This window comes from Hypanus sabinus, chromosome 8 (genome assembly GCF_030144855.1).
Source record: "Hypanus sabinus isolate sHypSab1 chromosome 8, sHypSab1.hap1, whole genome shotgun sequence".
NCBI lineage: Eukaryota > Metazoa > Chordata > Chondrichthyes > Myliobatiformes > Dasyatidae > Hypanus > Hypanus sabinus.
The window spans coordinates 46,060,534-46,082,789 of record NC_082713.1 but is presented as its reverse complement, the minus strand read 5'-3'; the positions used below and the strand labels follow the sequence as shown (position 1 = coordinate 46,082,789).

The window sequence follows — 22,256 nt, the reverse complement described above, 5'->3', positions numbered from 1 at the left end:
ACCCTGGTACATAGTTGCAGTTTGAAAAGGGCTTATGTATTTCCTCAGAATGCACACCATATTAAATTTGATGATACTTAATGATTTCAAAGACAGTAAATAAGCAATTGTGCTCAAATCTCCTCCTCCTCCTTCTGAGGCAGATCAAGGAAAACTTGTTTCCATTCAAGTTTTGTGGAAAGTATGCCCAATGTGGAAACTCTTCCACAGACAGGGCAAGTGATGACAGAGGTTGAGTTTGTGAGATGGTACACTGCTCCAGCTGCTTAAGGAGGGCCTCTGTCTGTTCTGTTTGCATGACATCAACATTTTCTATACAGTCCTGAATGTGACCTCTACTTTGAGGGGTTGTGTGTGCGTCAGAGAACAAACTGATTAATTTTCTCAACCTGGCTGGTGATCTATTCCCACAGCAAAGCTTGAAGTAGAGCATCTGTCTGGTGTTGGGGATGTGAATGATGTAGCCCATTCTTATGTAGCCGAATGATATCTATTAATCCTCATTGCTGAAAATGTTGGTCTCAGAGAGGAAACTGACATTGATTTGCTTATCCTTCTGGTGACATTAGAGGATTTTGCAGACAGAATATTTGGAGTATTTTTTCTGGTGCCTTTAACTGCCTGCTCCAGATAGTCCAAAACTCAGAAGCATATACTGTAGGTGGCAGAGATTACTGCTGCCTGGTACATCATAAGTTTAATGCTGGGTCTGAGGTCTCAATCTTCCATATTGTGTCATTACTCAAAGAATTACAGCCCAAAATTATTTTAAATAAATATCTGATACTTCTTGCAGTCACATAGTTTCATCTCATTTTCCTTTTAAGAGTGCAATTAAGCTTATAAAGGTCCTAGTCAGTTATTCTGCTTTAAGTCTGGGAATGAACATCGATAGATCCCGTATCAGATACAAACGATTGAATAAGACAAACATACAGTTTCATCTTGAAAAAGACCTTTGGTCAACGATCAAACTACTAATAAATCAGCATGTGTCAAATCATTTGATGCATTTGCTTTTTTAGATTCATGTAATTGGTAAATGGATTAAATTCCTTTTTACATGTCAGTTAATTCCTTTGTTAGTATCGAATTTAGTCTTAAATCCATTTTCCCGTGTCATCATTAAGATTGTTCACCAACACCTACATTCTGCTCAGACTTCCACTCTAGATGCACAACCATAGATTATCATGGCTAAAGTGGTAGTATGACAGCAGCACTTACTCTCAAAATGAAATAATGCATTTTGAAAAGAAAACAACTGAAAATACTGCACATCTCCTAACATCAACCCCAAAGGTTCCCATTAAAAATTTAATTCTCAACCTGTCAAGCTGTGACAGGCAAGAAGTGGTGTTTAACAATTCTCCAGAATGTTGTATTTTGAACACAAGTAATGATCACAGGAGGGCAGGTGATGAGCATGTCTAAGGAAATCATGCATAAAATGATTACTTGTACAATTACTCAGGGTGTGTTTCTCAACTGTATCATCCAATTGTGCACAGTACTGGTTTCCAAATGCCCCAGGCATATTAAGTGCTCTGGGTAGTTTTTTCAAAGAAATAAAATTACCATCTTAAAATGCTTACATAGATTTTTTTTACTGAGTCAGATCAAATAGAATTGTTTTATTGTTGAGATAGTACCCTTGATTAAAATCTATAAAAGTGGCAGCTAACAAATTTGTGCATGGTGCCTGAATTGCTCAAGGTTCAGACTGTCTCCACAGCTTTTCAGAAAATTAGGTGAACATTATGCAAGTTCCAAACTCGTCAAATCCAGGCTCTGAACAAGTTAAGGAGAAATTCATACAGTACAGCATTGAGAAAAGGGCCAAGATAAGGACCTGGGTTAAATTCAGCAGTAAACTGCACCTGCAGCTGTAACCAAAGCCACTGATTTGATGCAAAATAATGGAACTAATCATCCATTTTAACCCCTTAAATTAAAAAAATGCAAAAGAACTACATTTCATTTAATCAGTGACCCTTCCTCAAATTAATGGCTCTAAGTAAAAATAAATAGAATCGCTGAATGTGAACAAAATTTTGTCAAAAATCTCAGAATAAAATAAAACATAAATTTTATGGTAACACTCTGACACTGGCTGAACATATAGTCTGCAGAACTGCTCTACATCCATTTACTAATTTCCTTCTGTCTCCGTCTTTCTTTTTCTGTTACTCTCAACTTCTTTTAATTTTTGACTGTCATTCTCACCTTTCCCTTTCTTTTTTGTAAGTTCCTTCTTTCTCCCATTACTCTTCCTGATTAAAAAAATAGAGAAGTATCAGAACAATGAATATTTGTGTGAATTAGCATCATGCCCTTGCCCATCACAAGCATCCTGAGCTAATGCTACAACTCATACTACAGAAATCATTCAATCTTTCTCATTCTTTTCATGGCAAGATAAAGACAGCTAAACATAACATGATAATTGGACACCAGAGATGAACTGAGATCCAAGAAGATAGTTGCTTATTTCAGTAAAAATGTACAGGTAACGTTTTGTTAATATTCTAAAATCATGAATAAACATTATCCCATAAATGTTTGATAAAGCCTTTAGCCCTAACCAGAGGACACGGATTCAAGCTCAGAGTTTTGGGTCAATTGATCTTTCAGACTGCAGTTTTGAAATAATTGTATTATTATATTTTCTTCTGCTTTTTGCTGCTGCACTTTTGTGCCAGAAGATTTCTGTGTAGATTTTCTCCCTTCCAGAAACAGTTGCCAAGCAAGAATGCAAATTGTGTTGGTTATACACTCAATTTACTGCAGTAAAGAAGATGCCCAAGTGCAACCTAAATATTGTGCAGAAATTGTGACGCTGATATTGCAGTTAAAGGTGAAATTAGTTCGAACACAAAGCCCAACGGCACAGTATCAATGAAACAAATGTAGATTTTAGATTGTGCTGATTTCTCAATGTGTGAAAACAGTACAAAAGAAAGGTTAAAAATACCACTGGGGCCTTAGGGTATGGACAAAAACAACGCAGGACAGGCTGACTGTGCCTCTGTAGAGGGGATTAAGACAAATAGAGACAAGTTAAAAGTAAATATGCATCGATATAAACACGGGTTTAAAAGCAGCAGCTGTTCTGAGTTTGAACAAAATCACAGAGATGGTAAGAAAAATAATCACATAAAAAGTGACTTGGGGAGGGGCCTAAAATTGAAGAAAGAGAACCAAAAAAAAGCAAAGCTGAAATAAAGTGATTGACAAGAAATGACATATGGGATTCATTTGGAGTACATAAAGAGCACCATGAACCAATAGAGGAAAGATGACCACTCCATGGAACAGAGATTGGGGTGAATCTGTTGAATCTAGCATGGAAATGTTGTCCACTGCTCTGAAGCTGGACTATTCAAATTTCAATATTGCATGTGAACTTCAAGCACTTGTAGATCAGGAGAGGGGCAAAGACATTAACCTAGAATAATGTGCCCTAGGAACTACTCTGAATCATATTAGCATGTCATCCCCATCTTACACTGAGAGGCAACATTTAGGGGGCACTGGCTGGAGGTAGCAATTACAAGGTAATGGTCAATGGGAAGTGCTCTGGCCTCACCTTGATCACATTCGTAACCAAGTCCAATAGTCACTATCTTGGCATAAATCTTTTTTCTCATCAATACCACTTCTGATCCACAATTAGAGACTCTCTGTACCACTTTGATTAGAGAATATAGACTTTCCTACTGAATACAAAATAATGAATGTTTTTGATTAGTGAGTGCAGTGTAGCACTAAAAGAACAGTGGAGCATTTTCCCAGGCATTACCCCACAACCTGTGAAAGAAACATCATATAAGTAAGGAATAATGGCAGTGAAAATATGAAGCTATTTTCACAGAAACAGTTCCCTAAGAGTTAATACTGAAAAAGGACAGATGACAAAGAATGTGGCAAATAGATGACAATGAATTAAACAATGAATTAAACAGAGGTTGATTGGAGCAGGGAGAAAATATAAGAATATCATTTTAACTGTATTTAGGAGAGAAAAGAGTATCAGGCTATTGAGCAGGAGACAAAAATACTGACATTATGAATGGGGATGATTGGAGAGTATGTGTATTGAACGTGTTGTTATTTGTGCATATTTGACAATCACTTTATACATTTGCACAGACAAAGAAGAAAACAGTGTACCTTTTAGGGATCTTCAAATTTCCCATATTTTATTCTGTGCACTCTGGAAATTATAAATAACAAATTCACAAACATACACATTGGTGATGAGGGGAAAAAATGAAACTTCCCGAAGTAGTGAAGTTGCTGTAGATACCAAATGACGTCACTCCTCTGGTGATCAAGCTGTAACACTAACATGCAGATTGGAAGTGATGGGGCTCAAGCATAGGATTGAATACACAGAATTAAAGGCCAGTAGAAAGGAGTTTTGAATATGTATTACAAGTGTGTAAAGAAAAGGCTATGAGATGACAATGTAAATTCAAAGTGATTGCATTAGGAGCCCAGGGGTCATCTAGTCCACATATTGGAAGGATGAAGATGTTTCTTCAGAGCAAACAATGTTCTCTTGTATACATACCAAAAATGGAGACGTACAAGATTTCAAGAAATAAATCTCACTGATAGAAATTAACTCAGACAAATAAGTCACTTTGGCTGAGCTTCTGGTGGCAAGCAAAATGTAAGTGGTTTAATTTGATTAGATGACTGAGAGGTTAAAGCATCATATTAACACAGTTTCCTCACAGATTGCAAAATCTACAAGTTTGAACCAGAAATTTATGGTCAAGAGCAGCTAGTTGAGCTTATATTGGCTTTGAAGAACTTGTTGCAACATTGCATTTTGGTGCCTTCTTAGACAAACTGGAAGTGAACAAGTTGTGGCTTAGCAGATGAGACTCAATCCAACCATTGAATGTGCAAGACCAAATGTTTGAACATGCCTGTAAGATAGTCATTTCAACACAGATTTTATAACCACAAACCATTGAACAGGCTACCAGGGACATTAAGTGGAAAAGCAGCAAAATCAAATTGAAATAAAAGTTACTGATCAGCATATCAAACTAGATGTCAATGATTGCTCAGTCAGTACGGATTGGCATCACTGTCAGCACAGACATGTTCTAAGTTGTATGGTCATATGGGCAGAGATATTTACAGAAGGAAATTGAGAAAGTATCATTAGCAAAAAAGCACAATGAATTTGAAGACATGCTGTTATCTGGTGAGATACTGAAAACACTATTGTAGGAGTGATATACAGCATCTATTTTCATCCAAAAGTGAGGGTACCCATTATGATAGCTGACCTACTGGGGCAAGTCTGGCTCAAAGAATAATGTGTTCAGTGTGAGCCAATCATATCTTGATCAAAATGCAGTATTGTTCAAAGATTAAGGGGCATGTGTATGACCCAGATGCCAAGCTAATCAATTGCAAATAATCTGATACTATTTGCATTGAAGTCTCAAAATGGAAATGACTTGAAGAAGCTAAAACAGAAAGTATGGTCAAAACTCAGAGATGGTAACTCTCATTTCTCTTTTGGCTTTGCACACACCACAAAGTGACTCAACCAAGCTGAGGGCATGGAACGATATCCTTTGCTGGATTTGTATGCTGAGTTGAGCATCGAGCTAGCAACTCGACCTCATAAAAAAGAAATTGCCTGCTACAGGAACATCGACAGCCTATGCTCTCTCATGAGGAAAGACAATTTCACTTTAGTTTCCAAAGCTGTCAAGCCGAGGAGTGATAGTGGGGACAAACTCCCACTACCTAAAAGTGATCCTCATGGCATGCACCTCAAATAGCCTCTGACAACCAAGTCCAACTCCTGGCCTTCTCGCATGGCTTAGCCTCTAAGCCCGGGCGGAACTGTTTCTACTGACAGGAGAAGGGGTGAAGGTGGGTCCTGATGCCTTAAAACTAGTGCTTCGGGTAGATGGAGCTCATAAGCCTGGGAAGGCAGTCCATCTAGAACATTAGAACACTACAGCATAATACAGGCCCTTCAGCCCTCCATGTTGTGCCAACCCATATATTCCTTTAAAAAATACTAAACCCACACTACCCCATAACCCTTTATTTTTCTTTCACCCATATGCCTGTCCAAGAGGCTCTTAAATACCCCAAATGTTTTAGCCTCCACCACCATCCCTGGCAAGTCATTCCAGGAGCCCACAACCCTCTGTGTAAAAAACTTACCCCTGATATCTCCCCCAAACTTCCTTCCCCTAACTTTTTATATCTGCCCTCTGGTGTTTGCTATTTGTGCCCTGGGAAACAGGTACTGGCTATCCACCCTATCTATGCCTCTCATAATCTTGTAGACCTCTATCTAGCCCCCTCTCATCCTTCTACACTCCAAAGAGAAAAGTCCCAGCTCTGCTAACCTTGCCTCATAAGACTTGTTTTCCAATCCAGGCAACATCCTGGAAATCTCCTCTGCACCCTCTCCATAGCTTCCACATCCTTCCTATAAGGAGTAGACAAGAACTGAACACAATACTCTAAGTGTGGTCTCACCAGAGATTTGTAGAGTTGCAACATGACCTCTCTACTTTTAAACTCAGTCCCCCTATTAATGAAGCCTAGCATCCCATAGGCCTTCTTAACTATCCTATCAGCATATACCTTGAGGGGTATATGGACTTGAACCCTAAGGTTCCTCTGTTCATCCACACTCTTAAGTAACCAACCATTAACCGCGTACTCAGCCTTCTGGTTTTTCCTTCCAAAATGCATTACCTCACATTTATCCGGATTGAACTCCATCTGCCACTTTTCTGCCCAACTGTGCATCCTGTCTATATCCTCTTGTAACCTCCGACAACCTACAGCTCCATCCACAACTCCTCCAATCTCCGTATCATCTGCAAACTTACTCACCCATCCTTCCACCTCTACATCCAGGTCATTTACAAAAATCACAAAAAGCAGGAGTCCCAGGACAGATCCTTGCAGCACTCCACTAGTCACTGACCTCCAGGCAGAATACTTTCCTTCCACTACTACCCTCTGCTTTCTTCTTGGAAGCCAATGTTTTTATCCAAACAGCCGAGGTTCCACTGATCCCATGCCTCATGACTTTCTGATTGAGTCTCTCATGGGGGATCTTGTCAAATGCCTTGCTAAAATCCATGTAGACCACATCTACCACCCTACTCTCATCAACTTCTTTTGTTACCTCTTCAAAAAACTCAATTAGGCTTGTGAGGCATAACCTTCCCTTCACAAAGCCATGTTGACTATCCTTGAGTAGATTGTACTTCTCCAAATGCTCGTAGATCCTATCCTTAAGAATCCTTTCCAATAGTTTGTGGACCACCAACGTAAGACTCATCGGTCTGTAGTTCCCAGGATTCTCCTATTACCTTTTTTAAACAATGGGACTACATTTGCCATTCTTCAATCCTCTGGCGCCTCCCCTGCAGCCAAGGAGGATTTAAAGATCATAGCTACTGCTCCAGTGATCTCTTCTCTCACTTCCCACAGCAACCTGGGGTATATTACATCCGATCCTGGGGACTTATCAATCTTGATGTTTTTAAGAAGATCCAACACTTCTTCCTTAATCTCCACATTATCCAGCACACAGGCCTGTTCTATTTCGACCTCACCCTGATCAAGGTCTTTTTCACTTGTGAAGACTGAAGCAAAGTATTCATTTAGGAACACCCCAACCTCCTCCGCCTTCTTTATCCTTTAGCGCCCCACCTTCATTCTTGTCATCCTTCTGTCCTTCGCATATGCATAGTACACCTTGGGGTTCTCCTTGATCCTACATGCCAAGGCCTTCTCATGACCCCTTCAAACTCTCCTAAGTCCTTTCTTTAGCTCCTTCCTGGCTACCCTATATTTCTCATGAGCCCCTCCTGCTTCCTATATCTAACATATGCTTCCTTCTTCCTCTTGACGAGTTGCCTCACATGTTTCGTCAGCCACGGTTCCCTTTTCCTACCATTTTTTCCTTGTCTCAGTGGGACAAACCTATCCTGAACCCAGCACAAGTGGTCCCTAAACTTCCTCCACATTACTTCTGTGCTTTCACCCTTAAACATCTGTTTCCAATTTACTCTCTCTAGTTCCTGTCTCATCCCTTCATACTTAGCCCTTCCCCAGTTAAGCACTTTCCCATTTTGTCTATTTTTATCCTTTTCCATAGCTATGCTGAACTTAAGGGAGTTGTGGTCACTCCCACCGAGAGGTCTGTCTCCTGACCGGGTTCATTACCCAGAACTAGATCCAGTATGGCCTCTCCTTGTCGGCCAGTCAGGAATCCTTCTTGATCACACCTGACAAATTCAGCCCCATCTATTCCCCTTGCAGTCAGGAGGTGCCAATCAATATGAGGGAAGTTGAAATCACTCATAACTACAACCATTCTAAAATCTGCCTGCTTATCTGCTCCTTGGTGTCCCAAGAGCTATTTGGGGGCCTACAGACTACTCCCAGCACAGTGATTGATCCTATTTCTGACTTCCATCCACACTGACTCAGTAGACACTCCCTCTGCAGCATTCTCCATTTCTATAGTCGTAATACTATCACTGACCAATAATGCTACTCCCCACCTCATTTTCTACCTCCCATCCTATTCCTTTCAAAACACCTAAACCCTGGTGCCTGCATCAGACAATCCTGCCCTTTCTCCAGCCAAGTTTCAGTAATGGCTACAACATCATAGTTCCACGTACTGATCCGTGCTCTAAGTTCATCCCCTTTATTCCTAATACTCCTAGTGTTGAAATAGACACATTTCAACCCCTCTAACTGGCTACATTTATGTTTTGCCCCCTGCCTGTCCTTCCTCACCAACTCCGAACATATAGCATCATGCCCTTGTCCTTCTACCCTAATCTCTGCACTCACATTCTGATTCCCACCCCCCACCAAACTAGTTTAAACGCTCCCCAACAGCTCTAGTAAACCTGCCTGCCAGGACACTGGTCCCTTTCCAGTTCAGGTGCATCCTTTCCTTTTTATACAGGTCAGACCCCAGAGGAAACCCCAATGATCCAGAAATCTGAACCCCTTCCCCCTGCACCAACTCTTCAGCCACACATTCATCTGCCATAACTTCCTGTTCCTACCCTCTCTGTTTCATGGCACAGGCAGCAATCCCAAGATTACCACCCTTGAGGTCCTGCTTTTTATCTTCTTTTCTAACTCCCTATATTCCTTCTTCAGGAACTCATCCCTACTCCTATCTATGTCACTGGTCTCCACACCTGGCTGCTCACCCTCTCTCCTGAGAATACTGAGAACTCAATCCAAGGTATCACAGACCCTGGCACCAGGGAGGCAACAGACCATCCGGGTTTCTCAATCTCTCTCACAGAACCTCATATCTGTCCCCCTAACTATCGAATCCTCTATCACTACTGCTCTCCTCTTTTCCCTCCTTCCTCTCTGAGCTAAGGGTCCAGTCTCGGTGCCAGAGACATGACCACTACAACTTGTCCCTGGTAGGTCATCCCCATCAACAGTATCCAAAACATATACTTGTTGGTGATGGGAATAGCCACGGGGGTGCTCTGCTCTTTCCGTCCATTCCCCTTCCCTCTCCTGACAGTCACCCAGTTACCTGTCTCCCTGAAACTCCGATCTATTATTACTGCCTCAGTCTCCCGAATGATCAAAAGTTCATCCAGCTCCAGCTCCAGTTCCCTAACTCGATTTGTCAGGAACTGCAGCTGGATGCACCTTTCACAGGTGTAGTCATCAAAGACAATTGTGCTGTCCCTGACTTTCCACAATCAGAGCACTGGACTGCCCTATCTACTGCCTCCATTACCAACTGCTAAGTTAATTAAATTAATTAAAGAAACTTACTCAGCCTTAACTCACCGGGAGCAAGCTCATCCACCACCTCTTCTCGTCAAAGCTCCATTCCTTCACTAGCTGCTCTGCTTGAGCTACCCCTCTTTTTATTTGTTTGAGCTTTTCAATTTTCGATTGCCCAATCAGCTGCTTTCTGCTGAGTCTGAACTATTCAAATCCTGATTGACTTGATTGCACAATCCAACTGCCAAAACCTCTCAAACCAAAGCCTCAAAGCTCCACTCCTTCACTGACCCACCCAGAGGGCCACCAAAGAGAGAGAAAACTCTGATTTCAAACCTCTGCTGCCTTGCGGCCATACCCACTTATGGGAAAGGCTTCGGGAGTAAACCCTGAGGACAAATCCGGAACTGGAGTCCCTAAGGCAGTCCGACGTTGTCTTCAACCTTGCTCTGGCAACTCCTGCGACGACACTGGTGCCAAGCTGTATCGGCCCTTGTCCTTCCCTTGGTGGCGTGGAGAGGGGAGACTTGCTACTTGGGAAACAGCCGGTCTTCCATACAACCTTGCCCAGGCCTGCACCCTGGAAACCATTCCAGGTGCAGATCCATGGTCTCACGAGACTAATGGATGCCACCATGCTGAGTTGGCCAGGACCAAGATCTTTCTCAAGTTAATTTAGCTTCTGACTTCATTAAATATAGATAAAGAAAGCCAGCATTAACTAATCATCAATGCCTGTAAGAGGACTTAGACATATGTGTTATCATTATTGATTGAAGTTTATCAACCAAAATATTTCATGCCACAATGAACAAGCTATTAAAGGGAATTCAATGCTATCTATACAACCAAAGAAGAGATAAATCTCTGAATGCCTGATGAGGTAATAAGGAGGCTACCTACCCTGTTTAAGAAAAGTAAATTATTTTTGTGAAGAAAGAGGTATTTTTCTTAGGTCTGAGGCTCAATAAAAATAGTCTACAACCCACTGCGAGAGTAAGGAATTCTGAGTGACTAAAGTCCGACATTTCTTTGGGATGCTCTGATTTCATGCCAGGTTTCTGTCAGACAAGCTGTTAAAGAAGATTGGAAAATGAGAATAAGGTAGGAACAACAGAAGGTATTCAGCTACTGTTAGTAAGGACTCAGCAGTTTATCTTTTTATTGGCATGTTGTGAGACCATCAGACCCACGAACCCTTGGGTGATTCCTCAGATTTGTTATAACAATAAGCCACTCTGCGGAGAGTAGCAGAAAGTCCCATTGTCTTTGTGTCATATGCATTAAATGAGAAATACATGCCCAGATAGAGAAAGAGGCATTAACAGTCTTATTTGGAAGTTCCACCAGTTTTTGATGGATGATTCAAGATTACCAGTCCATAACTGTAAGGAGAACAAAGTAATTGTTACTCTGGATCCAGTGTAGCACACAAAAAAACACACAAGGGATAAAGAACACAATAATAAAAAAAAACAACAAATATAAATACATAATATAGCTTATATACAGAACATTGAGTCCATAAAGTGATGCCAGGTACATACGGTGACTGTAGTGGTGGTGGGGTCGGTTAGTAGATGGAGGTGCTGAGCAGTCTTACTGCTTGGGGAAAGTCACTGTTTTTGAGTCTGGTGGTCTTAGTGTCGATACTACGTTGCCTCCTCCCTGATGGGAATGGGACAAACAGTCCATGAGCAGGGTGGGTGGCACAGCATCCACATTTGTTGGCTATTCTTGGACCCCCAAGATCATTATTTTCAAAATGAAGCTGTCACGATGTGCACCCGACCACTCCAGCTTCCAGCATTTAAACACTCTGAATCTCTAGAATATGGATAGCTGGCATGATCCCTTTAAATATTCAGGCTCGCCCCCCCACTAATCGGCAGCTACATTTGGCGCCAGGATTTTAATATTTAAAGAGCACCGAACTGAGGTTTGGTGGTCAATCATCAACTCTACTTTGGATTCTCATCTAGCATCTAGTTTAGAGCACTGTCCGCATTTCAGTCCTATATCATGTTTCACTTCTCATCTCAGATACTCCAGCACTTGGGTCCTTACCAACCTTGCCTAGGGCTCTTATCACAGAGGTCTTCCTGAATGCAATGGTTGGCTGTGCTTTTATTATAATATGACAATGACATTGTGTATGGAGCATCGAAACAAAATGTTACAGTAGGTGTGTTGTTTAAACTGTCATACAAAGCTGCTGGCAAAATACTTTAATGCAGACAGTTACAGTTGTGGAGATATTGAAATGGATGCAGAAGAATTTACTTTTAAAGCATGTATGCAGTTATATTTTGAGTGTCTGGACTCAAAAGACTAATGTTTGAATGGCAATATAAAGCTTTTCCACCATAGATGCTATGAAGATTCAATAATTCCAGGCCACATCAAATGAGGTCATAAAATATTTATATTGAGCTATGAAGAATAATAATAGAGAAACCTCACTGAGAACATCTGGGTATTGTTAAAATGAAGACAATAGCTCATTGCTTTTTCTGCTGGTCTGGCATAGAAAAAGATTTGGAAGAGCTTAACGAGTATGTATACAACTTATCACGAGTGTAAACCCAAGGGTGAGCACATAGCCTATCTTCACAGGGATAAGGATAACTTTTTTGTGTTCATGGACAGTTATTCAAGGTGGATTGATGTAAAGTGTGTAGGATCATGCAGCATTAGTAACATAGCAAAAGGAGCACTTAGATCCATTTAGGCAAAGCATGATCATCCTGGAAAGTTTATATCACATTATTATTCATAACTTTTGTTGTTTCAGTTTGAGAAATAGAGAGATACATCTCTTCACCTCTCCTTACTGTCCAGCCTCACATGAAGACTATAAGATATAGGAGCAGAATTAAGCCATTCAGCTCATCGAATCTGCTCACCATTCCATCATGACTGGTCCCGGATCCCACTCAACCCCATACACCTGCCTTCTTGTCATGTCCTTTGATGCCCTGACCAATTAGGAAATGATCAACTTCCACCTTAAACATACACATGGACTTGGCCTCCACTACAATATGTGGCAGAGCATTCCACAGATTGACCACTCTCCGGCCACTCTCTTCTGCCTTAACTCTGTTATAAAGGGTCACCCCTCAATTTTGAGGCTGCACCCTCTAGTTCTGGATACCCCCCACCATAGGAAACATCCTCTTCAGATCCACCTATGTAGCCCTTACAACATTCCGTAGGTTTCAATGAGATACCGCTTCCCCCCCCACCGCATTCTTCTAAATTCCAGTTAGTGCATGCCCAAAGCTGCCAAACACTCCTCATCACTCCCCTTCATTCCCAGAATCATCCTTGTAAACCTCCTCTGGTCTCTCAATGACAACACATCCTTTCTGATAATATGGGAGCCAAAGTTGCTGACGATAACCAAAGTGCAGCCCGGGTGTTTTATAAAGGCTCAGCATTATCTCCTTGCTTTTATATTCTATTCCCCTTGAAATAAATGCAAACGTTGCATTTGCCTTCTTTACCACAGACTCAACCTGTAAATTAACCTTCTGGGAGTCCTGCATGAGGACTCCTAAGTCTCTCTGCACCTCTGATGTTTGAATTTTCTCCCCATTTAGATAATAGTCTGCACTATTGTTCCTTTTACCAAAATGTATTATCATGCATTTCCCAACACTGTGTTCTATCTGCCACTTTTTTGCACATTCTTCCAATTTGTCTAAATCCTGCTGCAATTGCCCTGCTTCCTCAGAACTACCTATCCTTCCAGTTATCTTTGCATCATCTGCAAACTTTGTCACAAAGACATCAATTCCATTATCTAAATCATTGGCAAACAATGTGAAAAGTTGTGGTCCCAATACTGACCCCTGAGAAACACCACTAGTCACTGGCAGCCAACCAGGAAGGGCCACTTTTATTCCCACTCAATGCCTCCTGCCTGTCAGGCATTTCGTTATCCATGCCAGTATCTTTCCTGTGATGAAATAGGATTTTATCTTATTAAGCAGCCTCATGTGTCGCACCTTATCAAACGCCTTCTGAAAATCCAAGTAAATGACATCCATTATCTCTCCTTTGTCCACCCTGCTTGTTACTTCCTTGAAGAACTTGCACAGATTTGTCAGGCAAGATTTCCCTTTACAGAAACCATGCTGACTTTGACTTATTTTATCATTAGTCTTCAAGAACCCCAAAACCTCATTCTTGATTCTTTACCAACCACAGAGGTTAGGCTATCTGGCTATAATTTCTTTTACTTTGCCTTCCTCCCTTCCTAAAGAGTAGAGTGACATTTCAAATCTTCCAGTCTTCTGGGACCATTCCAGGATCAAGTGATTCTTGAAAGATCATAACCAATGTATACATTATCTCATCTGCAACCTCTCTCAGGACTCTGGTATGTAGACCATCTGGCCCAGGTGACTTATCCACTTTAAGACCTTTAAGCTTGCCTAGTACTTTTTCCTTTGTATAGCAATGGCACTCACTCCTGCTCCCTGCTGCTCACAGACCTCTGGCACACTGCTAGTGTCTTCTATAGTGAAGACAGATGCAAAGTACCCATTAAATTCATCTGCCATCTCTTTGTCCCCCAATACTACTTCACCAGCATCATTTTCCAGTGGTCCAATATCAACTCTCACCTCCCCTTTACTCCTCATATGGCTGAAGAAAACTTTTGATATCCTGCTTTATATTATTAGCTAGTCTGCCCTCATATTTCATCTTTTCCCTTCTTATAGCTTTTTTAGCTGCCTTGCAGATTTTAAAAGTTTCCCTATCATCCAACTTCCCACTCACTTTTGCTACCTTATATGCCCTTTCCTTGGCTTTTATGCTGTCCTTAACTTCCTTTGTCAGCCACGGTTGCCTACCCCTGCCATCTGAAAACTTCTTCCTCTATCCTGCGCCTTGTGAACTATTCCCAGAAACTTTAACCATTTCTGCTAGTAATCTCCTCCAATCCACCTGGGCAAGCTCCTTTCTCATATGTCTGTAATTCCCTTTATTCCATTATGATACAGATACATACAACTTCTGTTTCTCCCTCTCAAATTGCAGTATGAATTCAATCATCTTATGATCACTGTCTCCTAAGGGTTCCTTTACATTAAGCTCCCTAAGAAGATCTGGTTTATTACACAACTCCCATTCTAAGATAACCTTTCCCCAAGGCGGCTTAAGCACAAGCTGCTCTAAAAAGCCATCTCATTGGCATGCAACAAACTCCCTCTCTTGTGATCCAACATCAACCTGACTTTCCCAAACCCCTTGCAGATTGAAGTTCCCCATTACAATTGTGTCATTACCCTTATTACATGCCTTTTCCAGCTCTATTTGTAATCACAACCCCACTTCTTGCCTACTGTTTGGAGGTCTATGTATGATTGCCATAATGTTTTTTCACCTTGCAATTTCTTAACTCCACCCACAAAGATTCAACATTCTCTGACCCTCTGTCACCTCTTCCTAAAGACGTAATTCCATCTCTTACCAACAGAGCCACACCACTGCCTATGCCTTCCTGCCTGTCCTTTTGAAACAAAGTATATCCTTTGATGTTAAGCTCTCAACTATGGTCTTCTTTCAGCCACGACTCAATGATGCCCACAATGTCATATCAACCAATCTGTAATTATACCATGAGTTTATCCACCTTATTCTGAATACCACAGGCATTTAAATACAGCGCTTTCAGCCCTACATTCTTCGCCCTTTTGAATTTTGCCTCTGTGGTACAATTTAACTCTTTGTTCTGTCTGGACTTGTACCCAATCATTGGCTTGTCCTTCCTTACGTACACCTATCATTTACTTGTAAACCTGCTGGCTCATCTTCATCTCTATCATACTGGTTCCCCTCATATAAGTTTAAACCACTCCCAGCAGCTCTCGTAAATTTACTCAGTAGAATATTGGTTTCCTTCAGATTCTAGTGCAATCCATCCAGTTTGTACAGGTCCCACCAGCTCCAGAAGAGGTCCCAATTATCCAGAAATCTGAATCCCTGCCCCTTGCTCTAATTCTTCAGCCACACATTTATCTGCCACCTCATTCTATTCCTATCCTCACAGTCGCGTGGCACAGGCAGCAATCCCAAGATTACTACTTTTGAGGTCCTGCTTCTTAGCTTCCTTCCCAATTCTCAGGATTCTTTTATCAGGACCTCCTTCCTTTTTCTTTCTGTGTCATTGGTATCAATATGTACCACGACTTCTAGCTGCTCACCCTCCCTTTTCAGGATATTGTGGGCGTATCCAAAAACATCTCGGACCCTGGCAACTGAGAGGCAAACTACCATCCATGTTTCCTGTTCATGGCCATAGAATCGCCTGACTCTCCCCTTGAACGTAGAGCCCCCTATTACTGTTGCCTTCCTCTTCATTTCCCTTCCCTTCTGAAGAAGCTGCATTACAATATAAGCATTGGGAAGTAAACTAGATATCAAAATTAAGCATTGATCTACAACCTTTCTTCTGAACTAAAGATTAACATCTCTGCAGGGTATATACTGCACAGGAAATATTGGATGTGTCCGAGCCTTGTCCAGGATAAAAAGGTTGAGGAATAGCCAATGACAGAGTAAACAATATGACTCGAGCTACACAATGACAAAATTCAGATTGCATGATAAGGTTCATGTGCTGAGACCTCTAGGCAAGGGTTTGGAGAGACTGTGCAGATGTGCATTTTTTAGAATTAATATGTAGGGATTTAATTATTATTAATGAATTCCTCCCACACCTCATTGGTGCATCAGGTGGCACACTTGACGTTTCTATAGCATTTGTCTGTTTTTAGGAGATTGAGTTGCTAGCTCAATGCTGTACCCAACAAGGATGGAAAGCATGCAAGGAGCCGGCCAGGTTCGAACCCAGGAACACTCACCCCAAAGTCTGATTCAGATGCCACTACACCACCGGCCAGCTTATTTAGGGGTTTTAAGAGAGTTTCAAAATGGTTCATGAAGATGACTTTACATGACTGCCAGATACCCATGAGAGTAAGATGAAGATTATAAGTTTATATTCCAGAAGTAAATCCAACATTGGTAGAAGAGTTAACACAGGACATCATTGAAAAAAGCAGAATTGCCATGAATCCTGAAGTGAATACTTTGTCAATATCATATGTATCTAAAACCAACATAAGAAAAGCCATTGTGGTTGACAAGTTTGATAAGTTTGAAAGATCACAAAGTTAGCTAAATGTTGTAAATGTTGTGATTTTATTACCATATTTTTTTATTTTAAAGGACACAAGAAGTGTAATATGTTTAAATGTATGATATAACTTGTGACATTTTGATCACATGCATTATTATGTGCAAGTACACCATCTGAGAAGAATGTTAACTAAGTTTGACCTTTCAGAGTTTGCTGTGTTTCCTGCCTTTCATACTGCACACACTGCAAATTACTACTCTGAGAATTCACAATAGTTAATAAAGCGAGAGGAAATGTGTTTGTGGGAAGTTGGAAATGGTAGAGCGATTTTGTGAATTTGGTTGTCGGCCTAGATGTGGTGAAGTTACTACTTTCATAACCAAGACAAAATTTTTGTCCTTTATCTATTTAGAGGAATAATAATATATTAATTGTGATATTAACAAGAAGTGTGGTTAGTAAAGAGAGGACCTTGGTGCCCTGAGGGTTGAACACCTGAACCCCCAGAAAGAAATCCTTCCATGCCTTTATCCTGATTTCCATAGCTCACTTCCAGCACCTCTTTTGAAAATAGTTACAGTCCTCCAAATGCTGGTTTCTTGAATGTGTTTATCTTTCCTTCCACACTCTGAGTTGTGCCTTCAAAAGCTCTAGAATATCATTCCTCACACCTCTTAAAAATTTGACTTTATCATTCAATTTCAATTGTTTTTTACCTCTTCTGTCTCTCAGCTTTTAAGGTAATCATTATCTTGACAACATTGGTCTACACTATCTTACAACCTTTCCCCCTATTCTTTCTACCTCTTCCTGATCTGCAGCTGAAACCATTAAGAAAACTGCAGACGATGAAAATCTGAAATAAAAACAGAACAAACTGGGTGGTCTGCAACATATCAAAAAAGTTAACATTTTAAATCCCAGACCTTGATCTGACTGAAACATTAACTGTTTCTCTTTCTACAGAGATATAGTCTATTTCTCTCTGCATGGATTCTACATGACGCAAGTGTTTTTTTTTCCATTATTGGTTCTTTCATAGTGCCTCTAGAACTTTCTATACACATTGTTGTGGAGCAGACAATCTTTAAAAGGCTATTATTAAAACAATTATTGTCCATAAATTTAGATGTGTCATATCTGTTACAAATCTTATTTATCTTGGAATGTTTAATGTGCAATTAAGTACAAAGGATCATTGTTCCCTCTTCATATCACCATCCTCTCTTAAAGTAAGAGAACATAAAGCACACTCCTACTCGCAGCCAACTCTAAATGATATCATGTTGACTGTACGCCTGCGCCGCCAGCTCGCTGGGCGGCTCACCACACCTGCCTTATTGCGCAAGCGCGCCGGTTGCTGTTCGCACTACATTCCCCGGCAGGCCGTGTTCGAGAGTCCCGGATGAGGCCTGTCCCGGGTAGCTGGAGGTAAGTGTCTTCGGGTTTGTGGATTTCGGACGCTCCGCGGCGGGCTGGCCCGCTTACCCACTCACCCGCTCGTCGGGTGTCTGCTCCTGACCAAAGTCCCATTCTTGACGCCGGCATTGGGGGTATTATGCTGAAAGGGAACGGAACAAGTGAAGGTGCGTCGGTTCCGGGAACGGGAAGTAAGAAGTCGAAACTAAAGTTGGAGTGAGGGAAGGATGGTGGGACGGGAAGGGTTGGAGCGGGGGCGGGGGGGGAAGGTACGCTGGGGTGTGCCAAGTAACTTTGGCCCTATGTAGTTGGACGACTTGTGGACAACTTGAATATGGGAGGTTATGTCAAGTTTGGAAGAAGATAATTCAAGATTGTTTAATGTCATTTCCTGCACGCAAGTGTGAGGAGAACAAGATAATTGTTACTCCGGATCTGATCCAGCACAAAAAACAAGATAATAATTATAATAATAATAGTAAAACACGCAATATGTAATATAGTTTTATTGGGTGTGGCGAAGTTGCGGAGGAGGAGTTTACTGAATCAGGAGTGGGAGATAGATGAGATCTGAGGTAAGAGAAAGGGGTGGTGTAACAGAAAGAGAAAACCAAACTGGGTTGGCGGACAATGTTGATGGGTTGAGGATAAAAAGACAGGCAGTATTGTTTACCGAGATCGGCAGAAAGGGGAAGAAGGGAGAGAATACCTTTACTCAATTCTGAACTTTGTGTGGTTCTTTTGCTGCAGCTGTTTGTTGTGAAAGCTTTGTTCAATTATTTAGCTGGCCTGCTTATAATATGAATTTAAAAATTCGTGTTGGGGTATAACTATTAATGGTTCCTAATGCAAGTTATTGTCCATATGCTTCAAATACGTTAAACAGGGACCTGAGTGAAAAAAATCTGCTTGATTTCAGTTGATATTTATTGATCACCAAGTAATAGAAATCCATCAGGATTGATTCAGATAAATTTCAACTTACTGAAATTTGGTTCAGCAGTAGCCATTTTACGAATTGCAGATTTTCAAAGAATATGAATTGTATTCAAAATAATAATGAAATGAGAAATACTTCCAAATTCACCTGCTGTTCAAATAATAATGTAAAATTAACACGTCTCTGGTAAAACAAATGCAGTTTTCAGCTCTGATAGCTACATGTTTGAAAGTTTTAGTTCTCAGGAAATGGTCCACCATATTTGTCTTTGAATTTGTTGAACACCAAATCAACTGTCAGCAACTTTTGACTCCTAATTGCTTTGCAGCTGATTGTGATTGGATTGAAGCCAGTCAGAGTTGAGCTGAGTGATTGCTGGGTACTGTGGAGTTGTTTTAATGTCTGTTAATTTTTTGTTAACAGAGTGTGACCTTCATACTGTATGAATAATGCAGACTATAAAATGCGTGGTTGTTGGAGATGGTGCAGTTGGGAAGACCTGCCTTCTCATTAGTTACACAACAAATGCTTTTCCTGCAGAATATGTTCCCACTGTATTTGACAACTATAGTGCACAGATGACTGTTGATGGACGAACTGTAAGCCTGAACCTTTGGGATACAGCAGGGCAAGAAGAGTATGATCGTCTTCGCACTCTATCTTACCCACAGAGTAATGTTTTCATCATATGTTTTTCTGTTGCTAGCCCTTCTTCCTTTGCCAATGTTCGCCATAAATGGCAACCAGAAGTATTACACCACTGTCCAAATGTTCCCATACTGTTGGTTGGTACGAAGAAAGATTTAAGGAGTGATCCTGAAACCGTAAAAAAGCTCAAGGAGCAAAGCCTTTCCCCGACATCATTTCAACAGGGAGTAACCTTGGCTAAACAGATTAGAGCAGTCAAGTACCTGGAATGTTCAGCACTCAATCAGGAGGGCATCAGAGAGGTGTTTGTGGAGGCTGTGAGAGCAGTCCTTTATCCTCACAGAAAAAAGAAAAACAAAAATTGTGTACTTTTGTAGCCCGAATACATGAACATTGTGGTTGCACATAGATTGAAAGCCATGGATCGACTGTGTTTTGGATTGCATTGTGGTGTCACGCAAGGATCTTGCACAAAACAAGCTTGTATGACTGAAACTGGAAATTGTTGAAATGCTGCTTTTTTGGCTGGGTGTTATTTTTACAGAAATGCAGGCCTTTAATGAGATTTGATATAATGGCACTGGACTTTCTAGCTTGCAATTAAATGTCCTCTTGTTCCTGAGCTAAGCTAAATCGATTGCCTTCTAACAGCCACTTTAAAGATTTCAGATTCTTAACTCTGTTAAATTAATAGCTTTACTCACAACTATTTTTTTTAGATGTAATGGTTTAACAGCAAACTTGTTTTGATCACTTTAAACAAATGGCAATTTTTTTCTGCTGTTGCTCAGGTTTCAAATAGCTGATGCTGGCTTTCACAACTACATTGGTTAATAAGCAGAGCATATTTCACACATTGGCACTAGTACGAAATTATAAATGATCACAAGCATACATTTCAATGTAAAATCCTGAACTAATACTTACTACAGTTTACTGTTATAAAAATGAAACACATTCCTTGCTGTCTGCATTGGCACTGTCAAAAGACTTGGTGAAACATCTACCATTGCACCAAGTTTCACATTAATCAAAAAGCAACAAGCTTTAAATATCAGATTTCAAATGGGTGAAATTAAAATCACATTTTAATTCTATGCAACTAAATTTCCCAAATGCATTTTGGTACAAAGATATTCGTGGTGGTCTTCACTGGGTGTTGTAGGGTATTGTTCAGGAATTTTCGGTTGGTGACCATTTTCATACATGCAGCTCCAATCGCACACAAACAAATTAAGTTTGACCAATACTTATATTGCACAAGTGCAAGATCTGACAAGGTACGAATTCTAGAATCAACCTGCTACAGCGTGAATTTGCAGGTGTTTAAGCGCATTGCAGATGGTACTGACATAGGATGAAAGGGAAAATGAGAAATTACTGACATTTGCCAATGTGTGGGGGAAGATGGCTAATATGAATTATCTTAGATCAAGTCTGAACTGTTTGTATTGCATCACTTCTACATATGGTGGTACGTTTGGTGCACAATTCTTGTTCTTTGAGATAAACTCAGATGTGACTAACATAACATTAAATCTGGTAATTGTGGAACAGTGATATTCAGCTTGTATTAATTAATTTTTTGAGTTAAAATAATCTTTGTTTGTGTTGAGGGATTCTGTGATCTGTTTTTAGTTCCGTCTGTGGGATACCCTGTTGGCATCATTTAGCAGAAAGATGACCAAAAGTGAGCCAACCTGAATGTATCAGTGTAGGCAATTTAACTGTCTAACATTTTGTTTTTGGCATGCATGATCAAGGCAAGATAGGGCAAAACTGCTTTCTACATTAAGATTGCCAAATAAAGACCTGGAAAGCAGTTTGCTCCAAATACATTTCAAACTCTAACCTTAAATGTAACATTGAAATTCCGTTGTATGTTTAAAACAAAATTTAATTTATCCCATCTTCTACTCTAGAGGAAATTTGATGGTTTTTATTGCAGTATTGATGAAGCCTGTATTAGATTCTCATTTCAAAATGGCCCAGTCCTTTGTTTTACAAAGCTGTACATTTGGGATCCAGTAATTTAGTTTTGCTATCATTATTGATACAGTGATAGCTGTGAAGCAAGCACAAAGAAAAATGTTGCCAGTCTGAGTGGAATTAAAGAAGAAAATCCTATTTTTTTGGTTTTGTCATTATCATGCTTTTCACTACGCTGTAACCATGATGGGAAATGCTATTACTATGCACTAGAAACCTGAGTCATGTTTTTAGAAAAAAAATGTAAATTAGGACTGCATTGTTTTGAAATGATTTATTAAGAATTGTACTGCTGAAATAAAATTTAATTTTCAT

General features: G+C 40.4%; 1 protein-coding gene and 1 long non-coding RNA gene across 5 annotated transcripts in view; one reads left to right on the top strand and one right to left on the bottom strand.

The window, feature by feature from the left end:
* LOC132398103 (uncharacterized) overlaps nt 1-18,567 on the bottom strand; it is a 25,616-nt gene extending 7,049 nt beyond the window's left edge. Inside the window, exons 1-2 of the long non-coding RNA XR_009513545.1 lie at nt 18,442-18,567; nt 2,227-2,273 (exon numbers count right to left, since the gene is read on the bottom strand). This is a non-coding gene — a long non-coding RNA (uncharacterized LOC132398103). The remainder of the gene's footprint in view (nt 1-2,226; nt 2,274-18,441) is intronic.
* Nucleotides 18,147-22,256, top strand: LOC132398102 (rho-related GTP-binding protein RhoG-like). Of its 4 annotated transcripts, none has more exons than XM_059977073.1 (2): nt 18,147-18,376; nt 19,728-22,256. In XM_059977073.1, exon 2 carries the CDS (start codon nt 19,754-19,756, stop codon nt 20,327-20,329), a length of 576 nt encoding a protein of 191 aa, XP_059833056.1. In that variant the 5' UTR covers nt 18,147-18,376; nt 19,728-19,753; the 3' UTR covers nt 20,330-22,256. The 4 variants fall into 4 exon arrangements, with proteins under 4 accessions (XP_059833056.1, XP_059833055.1, XP_059833058.1 ...); XM_059977072.1 differs by lacking the exon at nt 18,147-18,376 and adding an exon at nt 18,383-18,531; XM_059977075.1 differs by lacking the exon at nt 18,147-18,376 and adding an exon at nt 18,383-18,555.